The sequence below is a fragment of the Barbus barbus genome (assembly GCF_936440315.1).
Source record: "Barbus barbus genome assembly, chromosome: 21".
In the NCBI taxonomy this organism is placed as follows: domain Eukaryota; kingdom Metazoa; phylum Chordata; class Actinopteri; order Cypriniformes; family Cyprinidae; genus Barbus; species Barbus barbus.
The window spans coordinates 29892487-29910947 of record NC_136749.1 but is presented as its reverse complement, the minus strand read 5'-3'; the positions used below and the strand labels follow the sequence as shown (position 1 = coordinate 29910947).

Sequence of the window (18461 nt, the reverse complement as noted above, 5' to 3'; positions counted from 1 at the left end):
ACATCTAGGGTGCAGAATGATGTGCTTGAAGCAAGTCACACAGCGCACTGCACTCCACACGGTATAAACAGAGCAAAATGAACTCCAGCAAGATATAGTCATTTTAATGTGAATCCCCATAACTTTATCTACACCAAGTATTATTATAGGGATATATCATCTTGGAGAGAGCGTTTTAACGTTCTGACTGTCATAACTGAACGTGACGTGCTGTTTGAATGCTGAGCGGAGAATGACTGACAGCTGCAGCAGAAGGAAGATGAGTTTCTGTAAACTTAAATTTAACAATGCGAATATAATTCTGTCCCTCACATTAAAACCAAACTGGTGCTCTTCTCTTCTGTTTCTTTTGGTGTATGACTCCCCCTTGTGCCATATAAAAAGCACAATAATCGCAGTTGTCTGAAACAACCTCGGTTAGATCAAATAATCGCGATTAGATGGTTATTTAATTATCGCGACAGGCCTAGTAGTAATAGTCAATTGTATATTTTGTGCATTTCTTCAAAAAACTTAAGAGTGAGTTTTGTATTATTATTATTATTATTATTATTATTGTTATAAATATTATATTTGTGCATTTCATCAAAGGACTTCAAAGAGTGATATTTATTAATAAATTATTATTAAAATGTGTGCACTTTCTCTGAAAGTGATTAGTAGTAGTAATATTTAGATTTCTGCATTTCCTCTAAAATGACTTATTTATTATTATTATTATTATTATTATTTGTCAAGATGAGGAAAGATTGTGAGACTACTTTAATGACATGCTCTTTAGGAAACTTTAATGAAATTAACAAATTAACATTTTTCCAAGTACAATTAAAACCCATGTTGCTTAATTTTATATCATCAGCAAAATGATGGTAAATATTTTGTTAACATTTAATTATATCTGCTTTGACATTTTGAGTGGAATATGTTTAAAATATTAGTGATTTTAGTCGAGCCAGTCTGAGTCTTTGGTGGTTTAGTCCTGGTTTTGTTCTGTCTGTTATGGGTCTGACTCTGAGTGTTTGGATGGATGTCAGTTGCAGTTGTAAACGGGTCTAGTTTATCATCGTTTGTTTTACAGTGCTGTGTATAGCTGGTGTCATATAGAATCTGTTCAGACATGAGTGAATTGGTCCCCTCTTTCCATCTGAATTATTTCCTCGTCTTGTTTTTATAGCTCTTTGTCGTGTTTTTAGGCGTCGTCAGTTTCCATAAACTCAACAGGACAGATAGAGTCATCCGTGCAGCTGGGAAATGAGCCAAAGCCAGAGACGATAGAGTGAAAAATATGATCTGAAACAACACCAGATTCCAGCATTTATATAGCCGCCACTGCCACGGGAAAATCAAACGCAGCGTGATCACTGACAGCACGATCGTTTACAAAGTAAAAAAATTACTAAAGAAAAAACATTAACTAGGGCTGTCAAATAATTAAAACATTTCCGCACAGTGTGGTGATTTATTCATCTAATTCATCGCCATTTAACTGCACACCAGTTTTGGCTGAGAAATTACCCCAGAAGATCAAGTCATTATTGTGTTAAGTGGGAAAAGCATTGAAGAGACATTATAATACATTTTTTATTTTTTTTTTGGAATTGGGTATTGACATATTACATTATTTAAAAAAAAAAATTAATGAGTGAGTTATTGAATTACTCGCTCAACCAATTCGTTCAAACAGTTGATTTATTCAGAAACGAATTAAGACTGAGTCCCTGAATCATTGACTCACTCGATTCGTTCAAACAGCTGATTCATTTTGAAAATTAAAGCTGCAGTCCATAACTTTTTTTTTTAATGATCTGAAAGCAATATTTGAGCAAGTACATAACCAGCCAGTGTTCAAAACTATCTCCTTACTTTAGCCCGGTTCCCAACGGTTATCTTATAATAATGTTTTCTAATCTGAGTGGTACGGGTAGGTTTTCGGGGGAAATTCGAGCATGGCACTGCGTCATTACGTCACGTCTGTAAACATAAAGACGTTTTCCTGGCTAGTAGGCTATCGCATGTGAGGATCCTGCAGGAGGCGGCTCATTTATAGCCTTTTCTCACAGCAGCTAGAATAATTAAATGTATCATTTTGATGGCGGATTGTGATCCAGAAAGGATTATGTGTTTATGAAACATGTGTAAATGAAATTAAATTATATTCCAGTTTTAAATGTGCTTCTGATTACAGATAGCATGGGATTAAACAAGATTTGTATTTTAAAGAAAACCATTTCGAAATGAGCATAGTTTGCTTTTTGGGTTAAAAGAATGTCTTTATATGAAATTCAAATGGTATGACAATTAGATATTAGACTGTACAGAAATTGAATTGTACACACTAATACACTCTATACTCATAGTCACGCAATGCTGATGTTGTTAACATTAATAATTTGAGAATAAAGTATAATAATAATTTGCACGGTTTGTGATATGAGCTAACCGATCGTTAGATTTAATTACCATTGGTAGCGTGATTTATGGTAATGCTTTTTTCCTCAGTAGGTCAGAACAAACATGGCAGACTTGTTACTTGTTCAGATGGCAATATATGGTGAAAATTCTGATTTGGGTCATATATTCCAAGACGTAGGCTAGAATCTGTGATTACTAAGTGTTTGATTCACACCGGTGCGGTGACTGACAGCTACACATTCACCTCAAAACATTAGATTCATCCACGCTGAAGCCGTGCCAGAGTACAGCCCACGTAATGAAGATAATTCCGCACATGGCTGCAATACCAGGTTTTCAACAGAGATGGCGATAAAGAGACCAAACTTACCGACTGCAGCTTTAAGCAAGTGGCTGTTTTTGAATCATTGACTCACTTGATTCATTCAAAAACGTGGATTCGTTCAGTAGCGAATCACTGCTATGTTTCAGAAAGGCACAATAGTTCGGCTCTGGCTTTGAATGCAACTTTTTTTTCTTTTTTTTTTCTTTTTGAGGAAAACAGCACTAATTATGAGAGCGGTTCTATAATGTTCTCTTGACACCAGTTTGTGTTTCCTTTCCCTCCAAACTCTGGAGTGGTTTAGTTTTCCATGACTCACTGGTGTTTTATGGTTGGAGGCCGTCTGTGGAGCTCCAGCAGGTCCGCAGATGCCCGGCTGGTGGGGGTGTGTTTGGCTGAGGATGAGAAATGCCCCCCTGCCTCATTCTTCCTCTCATTTTGACGACAGCAGCTAATTTTACATGAACACAACACAATGTTTAAGTGTCAATCAGTGTCTTTGGTTGTATGAGGATGTCTGTTGCTAAACATCTCTGTGCATAATAGCTGTATAATCGCATTCATCCTCGCGTAATGTTTTCTTAATCACAGGTTTTCTGTTTAGTTAGTTTTAGTATAGTTGGTAGTGCACTGAATACCATGCTGTTATCTAGTACTCCATTCCATCCGCAGCACATTTAATGTCCATAATGTATTTCTGATTGAAACTTGAATATTCAATGATTATAAAAATGGTTATGAATATTAGTGCTTAAATTCATATATTTTATATTGTTTTATGATAATTATATATATTATATTAAATTCATATTTAAATTAAAAAAAAAATTATTGTCAGTGTATATTTAGTTTATATATATATATATATATTATAATATAATATAATTTTTTTTATTGTTTTAGTATAATTATATTATACTAAAATAATATCCATAATATTACAAATATTTAAATATTAAATATATATAATATTAATGTTACTTTGTGTATATTTATGTGTATAACAACAAAAAAGTACATACTGATGAACTGTGCACTATATAACATCCAGAGCATTTAAGAAAGCAAATAGACTTAATGGCAGTTTCTTGAGTTATGTAAGCTTTAGAGAGAGAGGTGTGTGTGTGTGTGTGTGTCGCTGTGGGGAGTTTCTGAGTGTTTGTGAGTTGGTCCAAACACCAGATGCATTTCTCTCCCTGCGGGACCCGTCTCAACACACGGCCTCTGCTGCTGATCTGGGCCAAACAGACAGACAGACAGCCCTACACGTAGAGCACTTGGCAGTGAACATAAAGAACAAACCACTGTAGTGTCTTACTTCAGCTCTCAGTGGTTTGGAAGGAAGCACTAGTCAGATGCTTGCCACATTTATTAAACGCACTCAGCAAACATAATTATTTCATTAAGATTTATTAGTTTAGTTTGACCGATAACAAGAGCCAGTAGATGAGGAACGTCACCTTGGTGAGGATAAAGACAAAAGTGACTAGGGACAGACAGCAGCCCAAACAACAGAATATGTAGTATGAAGGTTTTTTTTTTTTTTTTTTTTTAAGTGTCAAAAGCGTATAAATGAACATTTAATATTATAAATTAAAATATTTTAAATAAATTGTAAATATATTTTACATTAGGATTGTCCTATGTGTCTTATGAGAAAATCCTAATGGTAAAAATAAATGTGTATTAGCTTTGTAAATGTTTTAAATTAGATTTCATATGTATATATTTATTGAAGTTCTACACTTTTGTAATTAGTCATTTATAAATATATCTTTATTGCATTATATATTTAAATTCTAAGTAGAATTAGAACTCATTTTGTATTTATAAATGAGTAAATGTAAGAATTGACGTTACATTTAAAGTATATAAATAAACACACACTCTTTAAAAGTAATGCCACATTTTTAAAAATGATTTATAAATACAAAATTGGATTAAAATAAATAAATTTAAATAGTATTTTCTATATATTCCTGCAGATGCGTTTCATATGTCTGTATGTATATATGCGTGTGTGTATAATTTTTATTCATTTATATAATATAGAAGAGTTTATATATTTATATTGAACACAAATGATGTGCTGAGTTAATTTTATATTGCTCGTTGCATCACTAGTCAGAATCGTACACCTCAAGCGTTTCGTTTATACGATGCGGTTTTAAAAAGTTTTTAAAACTCGACTGCTGTGTTCACTTTTATTCTGTTGCGCTCCAGACGTTTTTGATGGCATGAATGTGTGCAGCGTGACTCTTCTGTCAGTGTGCTGACTCATCTTTGAGCTCCCAGCGTTCCCATGATGCTCAGCGGCCGTATGCGCTTGTCCGGTTGCGTTGCTCGGCCCGTGAGCCGCATGAAGGAGCAGCGTGGAGAGCAAGCGGATCCCAGCAGTCTGTGCAGCATGCAAACGCTCTGGCCGTGTGAAAACAGGCTCTGAGAAGCAGGGCCAAAGCGATAAGTGTCTGTTCTGAGTTATCATGAGCACACCGCTCCGTTCAGCTTTAATTAGCCCTTCAGCTGACTGGGCCGCTGTGTGCCGCATGCAGATTCTGATGCTGCCATATTGAGATGATCAGTGTTCATGAACCACTTAATCAGAGCTGATAAACCAATCACAGCTGACAGCCGTATCAAGCCACACTGTGGAAAACAACACACGGCTCTGAGTTGCAAGAATTATCTCCGAAATAAAAGTTAGAGTATTATCACTAAAAGTTTTCTTAACTTCAGAGGTTTGTTGGTGCGGTTAGTTTGTTCCTTTCGATGAACCAGTTCAGAAAATGATTCACGTGCAGCATTTTGCGTCAGACAGGCTTTGTTAAATGCTTGTCCGGGACAAGTGAATGTTTTGGACGGGCAAGTGAAACAGAAATTTACTTGCCCAATCGGACAAGTAACTTGAAAAAGTCAATACCAAAAACTATAATAACTGCCTTTATTTATGATATAGCCTTTGTTATAGGTGTGTGCGATATATATCGTTTGTGATAATTTCATAATTATTGTTTTATCGAGTGTACTGCAAGAATCAAAACACACAGAGTGCACACATACATTACGTAAAGTCGTCTAGGTTAGACTAATGTTAGCTCATGTGCAAGTGTGTTCTTTCACTGCATGATTCAGTTTTACCATGCATGAAGAATGATCAGAAAATTCAAGATATGGGAGAAGATGTATATTTATATAATTGTATATAAATACATTGTAAAATAAATTGCAATAATCTTGCAATTTCAGTTACAACTTCAAAAAATCATTTTCTCAGTGTAGCTGAGAGCCAAACAAGTGAGATTTCTAGACCTGGAAAAGTCATCGAAATTAATTAAATCTTATAACCTAATGGGCATATTTAAATAATTTTTATTACAATTTTAATAATAGAATTTTTTTGTGCCAGATCTATTTTTTTTATATTTCATCGATTAAATATTGTGGGTAAAATATTGGTAAAATTTACATTCTCATTTGTTAGCATGAAACAAGAACTAACAATGACCAATGTGTTTTACCAAATTTGCATTTATCAAGCTTGAAGCTCTGTTTCACATGTGCTTCATCTGTTGTGAAGTGAGTCCTGTGTTTATCTGTAGTTTCTCTGGTCTGTTTACCTGTTCTTTCTGAGCACATGTGCAAAAGCAGCGCTGGTCAGTGACCGTCTTGTTACTATGGTAACCGGATGGTTTGATCTCCTGCTTAGTGATCCATCAGAGGCGTGTTAATTACCGCACAGGATCTGTAGCGTTCACAGGCCTCCATCAGCAGCCCGTCCTCAGTCCAGGTGAAGGTCTCGTTTGTTAAGCCGTAGAGAAGAGCGTCACCATGCCAACCTCGCCTCGAGCGACCTGTGACCTTTAACTCGACTCTGATGTGAGCTCGGATCAAACACAGCCACGTTCGCTTCCTGTTCTCAGGGCACATCTTCATTTTTCATTTACATTTTTGTTTTATTTTTGCTTTGAGATGCAAAATAAGTACTTTTTTTTAATTATTATTATTAAAACATTTCAATGTATTTAATTTTTTGTTTTTATTTATTTTTAAACAATTTGGAAACAAGAAACATTGCAAACGAAGACATTGAAAAAAGGGTTATATAAATGTTTTTATTTGTATTAATGTTTATATATAAACTTTTTACTTTTAATACATTTTTATATAATATAGTTGGATATAATGCAACATTTTGGTCCACTGACCTCAATCAAGCCCCCCCCCCCCCCCCCAAAAAACCAATTGTGTTGGATTTAATTAATAAGAATATGAGTTTTTACTCCAAGTTGCTAGTAAATTTCACAGAAAACAGCAAGTAACAAACACATTGAATTAATATGGAAGCTTGTTTCCACCAAGGCATAAAAATTAAAAAATGGAATTGTAAAAATTTAATTTCTCACAATACTGACTTTATATTTCAAAATTCTGATTTTTTTTTTTTTATGCAATTTGTAGATTTGAAAAATTCTGAAAAACATTTAATTATAAGGAAAAATGTCAGAATTCTGAGTTAATATTGTAAAATTCTGAATTTTTATCTCAGAATTCCGACTTAGTTTTTTTAGAATTTTGTGAAAAGTCTGAATTGTGAAAGTTGCAGTTACTTTTTTTTTTTTTTTCCCGTGGTGGAAAAGGCCCTCCATAAATTAAGCAAAAAGTCTGAAATAATACACTGAAAAAATGTATGTGAAAATTATTTTAACTCTATTTATTATATTAACTCTATTTAACTCTATTATTTTAACTCTATCTAAAATTATTTAACTTTATTTTAGCTGAAATAGTATTTTCTTGTAAAATGCACTGCAATAATCTTTGTTTTATTTACTTCTAGAACTAATTTTTAACTCTTCGCTTGAACTCATCTGTGGTGTTTCTGTGTTGTCAGTGCTGTAAGTAATAGGATTAAACGCTTTGAAGCTGCATGTGAATGGCAGGTTGTGAACTCGTTTGTTCATGTGAGACTGGAGAAAGTGCCGAATCAGGCTGTTTTGCACGTGTTTTCTCTCAGATGAGGTGTGTGTTATCACTGAAGATCTCCTCACGCTCTCAGAACATGCATGAGCCTGCCTTCATCAACATACTGTACGTGACTCGTGATGAATGGTCTTACAGAAAGTGTCTGTTTTTGTGATGTTTTTCTGGTTTTTGTGCTGCGTTTGGTCTGTTTTTGCAGCTGTAGGTTTGTGGATGAGGTTTATCAGCAGGAGAAATGCTCCGGATGAACAGAGATAGAGAGAGAGATAGAGAGAGAACGGTAATCAATACTCATCTTTCTCGTAGATACAGACCACAAAAAGAAAAAGGAGAAGAAAATCTGCCAACGCAGACACACTCAATGCTGAGGGTTGTTTTTAGTTGCACTTCTCAATCACTTATTTAAAGGCTTCAGCTGATGGATATAATTAGATTAGAGCTCGACCAACGATGTTTTTTCAGAAACCAATACTGGTGTCTAGGCTTACAGATGACTGACATCATATAATGGAGGAAAATGTCACTAAAAGTGACAAAAATAGCCTGTTTAAAAATGCTTGGCCAAAAATTCCCCTCCTGTGATCTTTTTTTTTTTGTGTGTGTGTGTTTGTTCTTGTTGGCAAATCCCAAGAAAATTGTCCAGGTCATACTCAAAATCAACAGAAAATTATTTTTATATATTTCATAAAGAAATTGTGCATTATAGAATCTTTAATAGAAGTAATAGACACATGAATTTCACTCTTCTCATGACTGTAATGCATTTATTTATATATATATATATATATATATATATATATATCAGTGCCCTCCAAAAGTATTGGAACAGTAAAGACAAAATTGCTCTGTTGGCTGTGGAGTAAAGACATTTACAAATATGATTAAAAGATCAATATGAGAAAAAACTACATAATGTCACATTTTATTATTGGGTGATTCAATACAGATGTTTTACCAGCTAAGAAGTTCAGCACTTTTAGGGTTTCATCCTCCTATCTGATGTAAGCATAGTATATCTTTACTGTTCCAATACTTATGGAGGGCACTGTCTGTGTATATAGGGTCATTGAATCATAGCTTCATCTCTGCAACGAAGCCAATCAAAGAGTCACAATATTAGACTTCCCTTTCTGACTGAACAAGAGCAAAATAAAGACCCGTTCACACAGTCAGCGGCAAACTGACCTGAATTAATTCATTTTCACTGTCCGATGTTTCCAGTGAGTTCAGATAAGTTTAACTCGATGGAGAAGTTCCTGGTTGCATATGATACAGCTTTGCTCATGTTCAGGGAAGTTATGGATGGGCTTGTGTATGTTGATGTGTGTTTGCGTTTGCAGCACGTGCAGCCTCTGTGTGTGTGTTCATGTTTACGCTCTCTCCACGGCTCTGTTTGTTCCCGTCACTCTCTGAAGGTCACTGATGTCACAAGTCTGTCGGTTCTGATCGAGTTCAGTCCACATTCCGCCAGTGTCAGAGTCACTGACACCACAGCTGAGCTCCGCTTACACACACACACACACACACACACACACACACACACACACACTCACTCACTCACTCACTCGCTCGCGGCATGTCGCCTTCGAGAGTTTCTCAACTGCAGTCAAAAGTTTAACTGCATTCATGATCTTACCCTGAAATAATCTTATTTCTAAGTGCAGTTTGTTGGTTTTAATTTTAATGGATTTGTTGTAGCAATGAAGAAGCATCAAGTGTGCATCATGCATGTTCCTCATACACACTGTATAAAAGTTTGACTGGTGTTGTGTATATCATTTATTATACTGTTATCTTTTAAATGTATTTATGTATTATTATTATTATTATTGTTATGAAAATGTTTGGGCAAAGAAATCTGCTGAAGTGATTATTTATTTTTATTTATTTACTGGCAAATCACATGAAAAGAATCTCAAAATGAAAAGAAAAATGTAACATTATATATTTCAAATATAATTTAAACTGGCCATTTAGATGTTTTAAATTTTCATTTTTTTGTGTGTAATTCCTATTTTCTCAGAGGTAATTAAACACCATTTTTATTGATGATTTTGATTTTTATATTTTGAATGCTTTTTATTTTATTTTATTTTGCACAAGTTAAAGGCAGTACAATAAATACTACCATAATATACAAAAAAAATAAAATCATCACTCTAAGAAAAAGATTTTCTAAATTTTCATTTAAAATTTGCAGCTAAATGTACTTAAGTTTTATGAAACTGTTTTAATGATGACATTTTTCTTTTAGATTTTGCATCATTTTCCTTTTTGATTTTGGGTGAATATGACCCAGACACATTATTGAGAGGTTTATTGAGCTTCATCTCAACTTATATATTTAAGACACATAATTTCATATTAATTTATTTTGAATCTGGTGTGAAATATGAGCCAGATTTGTGACTGACAGGTGAGATTCACTCAGTCTGTCCAGCTCAGCTCGTGGTTTGTCGTGTTTTCCATGTGTTCCCAGATCTGGAACGTTCCCGGTGGGAATTGGACCCAGTGCATATGCAGTCAGTCGCTCAGAGTCCATGCGCCGCTGTCATCTGCCGTCTCCTGTGACCCAGCCGCAGTGGGAAGCTTCGTCTGATATTACGTAACCGTTAATGGCTGTGTTTATTTTAGCCAGCGAATGTCGCAGATGTCACTGCCTCGCACATTTACGGCCCTGATAAGCATCCCTGCAGATTACTCTGCAAAACAGGAATACTGCGGTTCAGTACAGAACTGAGACCCAAAAATACATACAGCATTTTCATCTCATTTGAATCTAATTTAAATATGAAAGTAATTTATGAAGTAGTGCATAAATGCACAATATAAAAAAAGATCATTTTTCTTGTGAACTGCTTTTCTCAAACCAAAAAAAAAAAGCTCAGAAAGACGATGCATTTGTTTAACTTTTACCTTCAGATATTTCTCCAAACATTTTGTAGAAATAAATGGCGACCCAAATAGTTGCCATTCAGTGACTGGTGGAGAAATGTTGAGTTCATATTGAGATTTTTGAGATTCAAAGTCTGCAATCAGAAGTTAGTTTGAGATCTCTTCTGAAATGCATGCGAGATTACTTGGGGGGTTTCCATAATAACCATTCATAGCTTTCAGTCACGTGACCGGCTCGAAGACCTGGAGGGCAAAACATCCTTAGCACTGCAGCGCAATCCTGTCAATCTGTTTGCAAGCCGCAAAAAATTAGATCACATCTCAAAAGATATGTCATAAAATAAAGATATGTCAACAAAATGCAAGTTTTGGCCATTTGCAATCCATATTAAGCACTCGCCGCAATATTTCAATCGCTGAACAGTGCGACAAAACATTGTGAAAAAACACTTAGAAAGTGCCTTTAATGTATTTAAAACAGTGATATTAAAGATCAAATTCAGTACACACCTTATTGATGGTGCATACTTTATATATGCAAGCAGATGAGCCCGGAATATGAACGCAGTGCGCTAAATGGTTCAGTGTAGAGCTGCACGATTCTGGATAAATTGAGAATCACACTTTTTTTTGTCTCAAATAGAGATCACGATTCTCCAACAATTCTGAATGAAATAATGTGTGACCAAAATATTAATTGCTGCAGTCTATTTAAAAGTGTTTAATTTAAATGAATATTTTAAAATATATGTATTTAAAATAAAATATATTTAATACAGCAATTTTTATTATTAAAATTATAACAAAGAGGTTTGAATGAATGATTCAATGACTCACTCATAAATACTTCACTTGTTTCATTACTGGATGAATCTGCGTTTTTGAACAAATCTCTTGAATGAATGATTGGGGAAGTCGTGGCCTAATGGTTAGAGAGCTGGACTTGTAATCCAAAGGTTGTGGGTTTGAGTCTCAGGCCGGCAGGGATTGTAGGTGGGTGGAGTGAATGTCCAGCGCTCTCTCCACCCTCAATACCACGACTGAGGTGCCCTTGAGCAAGGCACCGAACCCCCAACTGCTCCCCGGGCGCTGCAGCATAAATGCTGCCCACTGCTCCGGGTGTGTGTTCACGGTGTGTGTGTGTTCACTGCTGTGTGTGTGTGTGTGTGTGTGTGTGCACGTTGGATGGGTTAAATGCAGAGCACGAATTCAGAGTATGGGTCACCATACTTGGCTGAATGTCACTTCACTTCACTTATTCAGTGATAAATAACTGTTTCGCCACCTAGTGGAGAAACAACGCAATCAACACAAACATTATTTGAAGCACCAATTACTTTCAAAATCCGGCATTTGCTCTATTTTGATCGCAACCATACACATCAATGTTTATATCCAAACTATAAACTGTTATCCCAGTATTTCTGTGATTAATATGAGTGACTGTAAGACTGTGTAGTTGAAAAGACTTGTTTGTGAAGCTGTATCTTACCTAAACACGTTTAAGCGCACACGGATAAGATATGTGAAACGAAGCAAAATCAACATTACTCTCCTATAAAGAAGAAATCGCAACCTCTGCGTCTGATTCCAGGCCTTCTCTCCAGTGCTGGAAAGCTGCTTCGATATTTACCTCCTACCTCTTGCCTGATCGTAACCCTTCTTTGTAATGTTTTGTTTCTCTGATAATTTTTTTATTATTATCTGCCATCTCTCTCTATCTATAGTGGATCTGCTAATATCCGTCCTGTGCACTCAAATTGAGCGCTCTCTTCTGTCATTACTAGACACGCCCCCTTACTGCTGATTGGCTACAAGTGTGTTTTGGGATTCATTCCGACGCTGTGGTCAAAAGGGTTTTTAAAAAATCGCTTAGTGCACCTTTAATGCAAACTGCGTAAAAAAAAATAACTGGCGGTCCGTGGAACAAAGCCTCGCTTTACCCTCCAGGTGGGCGCTGGGTGTGACGTCACGTGAAAACTATCAATAATATTAATCATTTATGAAGGCAGCATCAATTCACACACTGTACCTTTAAGAGTTCAGGACGTCACTGTCCTGATAAATGAGCTGCAGCTCGGCTCCGTATAACGTTATGACTCTAATCCGGTCAAATGGCAAATCTCTGCTGTTTTACAAGTCAAATTAGCATAAGATGATGATCATTTCCAGTTGGAATATTAAGATCTGTGTTTGCTAAGTTAACCCTCGAGACTCGAGCATTGATATCGATGATGCATTTTATTTCTTTCCCCCATGAGTGTTTTCAGGAAGTGCTTGGTTATTGAAATCAGTGTTTATTTAGGAGAAATGAATGTTCGTGAATGTGGGTCTCTGAGGGTTTAAGCACAAATTGTTCAGTTTCCTCAAGTTTATTTGCTTTGCTCTGTACAAGCAGAGCGAATGTAATGCCCCACTGAGAGTGTTTTGTGTCACATGTTTTTGTAGCCTTTGCTCAGTTTCTAGTCTTTAAGGAACATTGATTCTCTGTCAATCACTGAAATGCTGAGGAAAGCAGCAGTGACGCAGACAACCACAGTTCATGTCAGAGATCTCGCATTCATCTGATCGATTCGAGAAACTGTGCTGTTCAATGTCCCAGACTCTGAATCAGAACATGTGATGGTGCTTATGATTCATAATGCAGCAGCAAACCGACCGCAGGAGACTCAAGAACTGACTTTTTAAATTGGTACAGCATCTTAAGCCAGCATGGCATGAAGTGCAACACAACAGCCAAAGTCTGTCTGTTTGTGCATGTGAACCAGCAATTAAAACCAGGTCTGATATTTTCTGAAAATTAGTGTTTAACAGATTTTAGAGTCTTGTGTGGTTATCAGCGTGTTGTGTGGTCATTATAGTGGGTTGCTAGTAATGTGGTTGTTGGGGTGTTGTGGGTGGTTGCCAGGGTGTTGTTTGGTTGTTAGTGTGTTGTGGGTGGTTGCCAGGGTGGTGTTATGTAGTTATTAGGTGCTGGGGTTGGTTGCCAGGGTGTTATGTGGTCGTTAGGGTATTATGGATGTTGCCAGGGTCTTGTGTGGTTGCCATAGTGTTAAGTAGACGTTAGCGTGCTGTGGATCGTTGCCATGTTTTTTTTTGTGGTTGTTAGGGTGTTGTGGGTGGTTGCCAGGGTGGTGTTATGTAGTTATTAGGTGCTGGGGTTGGTTGCCAGGGTGTTATGTGGTCGTTGGGGTATTATGGGTGTTGCCAGGGTCTTGTGTGGTTGCCAGAGTGTTAAGTAGACGTTAACGTGCTGTGGATCGTTGCCATGGTTTTTTTGTGGTTGTTAGGGTGTTGTGGGTGGTTGCCAGGGTGGTATGTGGTCGTAAGGGTTTTGTGGATGCTTGTAATGTGGTTGTTAGGGTGTTGTGGGTGATTGCCAGGGTGTTATGTGGTCGTTAATGTATTGTGAGTGGTTGGGAATTTAATTTCAACTTAAATATACCACAACCTAAACATGCCTCAAACTTTAGCTCTGTTCCTTCAGTTAATGCATATCTATCTTATAAAGCACAATCACTCATCTCATGAATATTCAGTAGTGTGAATGATAGGCTCCTCCCACTCCAGGGCCGTCAGTGTTTGTGTAAATCCTCGTATGATCCGTGTGAAGGGCCACAGGTGTCTCTTCACCTCTCTCTATCAACAAACCCCAGACTTACTGAACTCAAGATACTAGCTCTTACCTTTGCCGCCTTCATACACAGCCACTTCTCACCATCCAATTAATTCACTACAAGAAACTACATTTTTCTTGAACAGTCTTTTCCTCATTGAACATGAGTTGACTCTGTTGTTCTTGCATGTAAACAGCAGCTCCTGCATTTCAGGAACGAGTCAGAGAAAAATAGATATTCAGCGCCACCTTCTGCTCGTTTATAAAAGATACTTTTGCTTCCACAGGTTGGGCTTCATTTATGAAACATGCTTCACGGTTTCCACAAAAATATTGTGCAGCACAGCTGTGTTCAACATTGATAATAATCAGAAATGTTTCTTGAGCAGCAAATCAGTATATTATTATGATTTCTGAAGATCATGTGACACTAAAGACTGGCGTAATGATGCTAAAAAATACAGCTGCACATCACAGAAATAAATTACATTTGGTTACACTTTATTTTAAGGTTTCCTTGTTACAGGGTAATGATACATTTAAGTACGGAGTAATATTAATAACTACATGTACTTCCTATATGGTTAGGGTTAAGATTAGGGTTTGGTTTAGGGTTGCTTGCTTGTAATTATTCATAATTAATATTATAATGTTATTATAATAGTAAGTATATGTAACATATGTAACAAGGACACCTTAAAATAGTGTTACCTTTTTTTTTTTTATTTATTTTTTTTTGTATTTTACAATATTACTGTTTTTACTGTATTCTTTTTATTAAATAAATGTAGCATTGGTGAGCAGAAGAGACTTAAAAATCATGTTTCCAAACTTTTTATCAACTTTTATTTTGTTTATCATTCATTTATTCATTCTAGTACCTCTACATTTTTTCGTCAGCTAGTAATGGCTCTTCATGAGGATATTCACTATAAGCATTTTTTAAAAGAAAAATCAAATAATAATTTCCTTTTCCAGTAATCGCATACGACTGAAAACGTGTAGGTTCTTTGCAAACCTTGATTCATGAATTACCCACAACCTCTCCAGATTTTGTTCAGACTCTGACTCTGTGGCTGATTTGGGTTGTTCTTCGTTGTGTTTTCTCAGAGGACGTCTTGACGAAGGACACAGGAGAATGTGCAATATGTCTGGAGGAGCTGGTGCAGGGAGACACCATCGCACGCCTGCCCTGCCTCTGCATCTATCACAAAGGGTAAAGCTGCTTGTGTGTGTGTGTGTGTGTGTGAGAGAGAGACGTGAGTCTGTTCTGTTACAGTAATTCTGCTTTTCCTCCAGCTGTATTGACGAGTGGTTTGAAGTGAACCGATCGTGTCCTGAACATCCTTCAGATTAACAACGCTTCTCACACCTTTGCACAGGTAACACACATTCACAAACACATGAGAATTCATATGCATATATTAGTGATTTATTACAGATCTAAGACACTTTTGTGGCATTTAAATGCATGTGTTTTTAAATCAAATTTGACATTTCTTTTTAAAATAAACAGCCTGGGTTATTTTGTAAATCCTCAGCACAGATTAAATAACTTGTTAGTATAATGTCTCATAGAGGTTAAATGCATTGCAGATGCTGTAGTTTTATATCATGGGAATATTACATTTCATGATATTACACTTTTTTTTTTTTTTAAATGGTACTACACAAATAAAAGGTACTTGATTTACTTTTTATTTGATAATGATTCCTAAACGAATGTGTGAAATCTGTGTAAAAACTAATTTGCCTATATTTCCAGAAGATAAATCTGAGCATTGGATAAAGGCAGGTTCAAAATTTGTTTTGTTTTTGTTGAAATATTGAAGGTTTAACATTTTTATCACTCCATAAATCAGAAAATACTGTCAAGAGTAAAATGTTGTATGAATCAGTGTGAATAAATCTGACCAGACTTCTCTGTAAAAACCTTCAGAATATAAGAATAAAACTGTACAGTTTGTTGACTGTAAGTGATACTGAAACTGAAAAAGAAACTCGCAACTTTTAAAGATATGAATTGTAATTGAAATCTACAGATGCAAATAGATAAAGTGCAATAAAATAAACGCTTAAATGTGTATTTTGAATGTTTCTTTCCACTAGCCTAAAGCAACACATTATGGAAAGCCAAAGGGCTCAAAATATCAAATCTGCCCAGTGCATGTGAATGAGTGTTTCTGGCTCGCAGTAAATCATGCTGATGCTCTTTAATCGCTGTGTTGTTTCATGTCTCCAGCCTCCTGGTCGTGAGAAGCGCCGCAATGTGAATTCTCTTCCTCCTCATAGACACTGTGACTTTGGTCTCGGGACGGCCGGATCGCCTAACGCCCCTCTCTTCTCGTAGCACGGCCCTCCCTAGTCGCCATATAAACCCTAGCGTGCCAAAACTCATTCAGGGAAACTCTTTCCACATCACAGTCCAACGGAAACCCCAGCGGCGGTCCAGAGCTTCTACTCCAGCGCACCATTGTCCAATCAGGAATGGTGAAGAAGGGGGATCTTAGGAAGTTCATTTCATTGGCGTCTCTGATTGGCCGGACTCAGGGTCGGATTATCGGACGATCGCAGTGGATTGTTCTCTGGTAAATGGGACTGTCTCTCAGTGCCTTAATTTTCAGATCCCACGGGCCGAAGCGGTGGCTGCGTTTCGATGGACTCGGAGAAAGACACCTGGACGTGACGGGACGGGAGCCCTGATTCGGGTCAGCCCTGAGCCATACTGACAAGTGCCCTGTCTTTCGTTACGGCGGTGCAGCTGTTTTTTTCTCTCTTTCTTCCCGGATGGAGGAATGCATGTCTCATGCATCTGGAGTCTCATAGCAATATCTGTGCTAACGGATCAAGATTCACTGTAGCCTGTCACATGACATCTGCACTGTCTTAAGATTATTTATGCAAGTGCATCATGTTTTATTTGTGTTGACAAATCTGGGCCTTAATTCAACACATGACTGACTTCTGTGTCTCTTTATGTAGGGTGAATCTCATCAAAACATCTCAAAATCAGAAGAAGAAAAATACAAAATTATATTTTGCATAAAGAAGATTTTAGTTTTTTTTGGGGGGGGGTAATATAATGCAATTATTTTTATTAAAATCTGCGTAATTTTAATGGCAGTACAACAAATACTACCATGATGAGTAAATACATTACAATTTAAATAAATACCTACAATTTTACTCCGTCAGTATAAGTAGTTGTGTTCTATGATATTAACTGTACTGCTCTTAAATGCTGATTTAAAGTTTAAGAATCATTGTATTCCAGTAATAAAAATAATCACTGAGAATAATAATAAAAGTAAAATATTAAACTCAAAAGTAAAATTTCCATTTAAATCGGCTTAATTGCAGTGCAAATACTACTGTGATGAATAAGTATATTACAATTTAAATAAATTGTTTAGGATTTAGATTTTTTTTACTTGATGACATTTTATATATATATATATATATATATATATATATAATTTTGATTTATTGAAAATGTCAAATAAAAAAATTAGTAAATAACATTAACTTCTTAAGGGTCCTAAAATGCACTTTTTTCTTTATGCAAAATATAATTTATTTTTTTTAGGATTTTGTGATTGGCAGGTTTTGTAAGATTCACACTTCAGGGTTTTCTGGAAGCTGTAGAGTCATGTGATGTGTCACGTGACATCATTTAGGGCTCCTTCATGTTTAAAAGCATTGTACATTTATCAAGAGACAAACATATGATCGTCCATCAGGCCAAATGATTCTCATATTTCACCTTAAATCAAGGAACTCAATTCTCAGGATTATTAAGATTTGTCACATACTTTCATGACAATTACACACATTCTTCTCATAGTATTTATACATCATTGTAATATCTGTTGTACTGCTCTCAATTTATGCTGATTTCATTTAATAAACGCTAAAAATCATTTTTAAAAAAGGAAAGCAAAATGTTCAGATGCATTACAGCACTGATGCAAAATGTACCTGATTGTTGTGAAAATAATGTCACAAATCTTAATGCTCCTAAAAAGACCATTTTCTTCATGTAAAATAATGTTTTGATATTTTTGATGTGATTCAGGCGAATAATTGTCTGTGTTTGTCTTAAATTCACCTGTAGCTGCTGGAACAGGGTTTGATTCTCTTACGATCTTTGGGATTTTATCAGCAGTTTCTCAATCAGTTTAATGTAAATCATAGAGTCAGAACGGCATGTGTGTGTGATTGATATCATAAACACAC

General features: G+C 36.0%; 1 protein-coding gene across 1 annotated transcript in view; it reads left to right on the top strand.

Moving 5' to 3' along the window:
• The window catches only part of LOC306887491 (E3 ubiquitin-protein ligase znrf2-like), a 79123-nt gene extending 61604 nt beyond the window's left edge, over positions 1 to 17519 (top strand). The window contains exons 3-5 of the mRNA XM_079445250.1: positions 15336 to 15441; positions 15525 to 15607; positions 16468 to 17519. Of these exons, the coding sequence (XP_079301376.1) occupies positions 15336 to 15441; positions 15525 to 15582 (164 nt within the window). The 3' untranslated portion in view covers positions 15583 to 15607; positions 16468 to 17519. The remainder of the gene's footprint in view (positions 1 to 15335; positions 15442 to 15524; positions 15608 to 16467) is intronic.
• Positions 17520 to 18461: the final 942 nt, after the last annotated feature.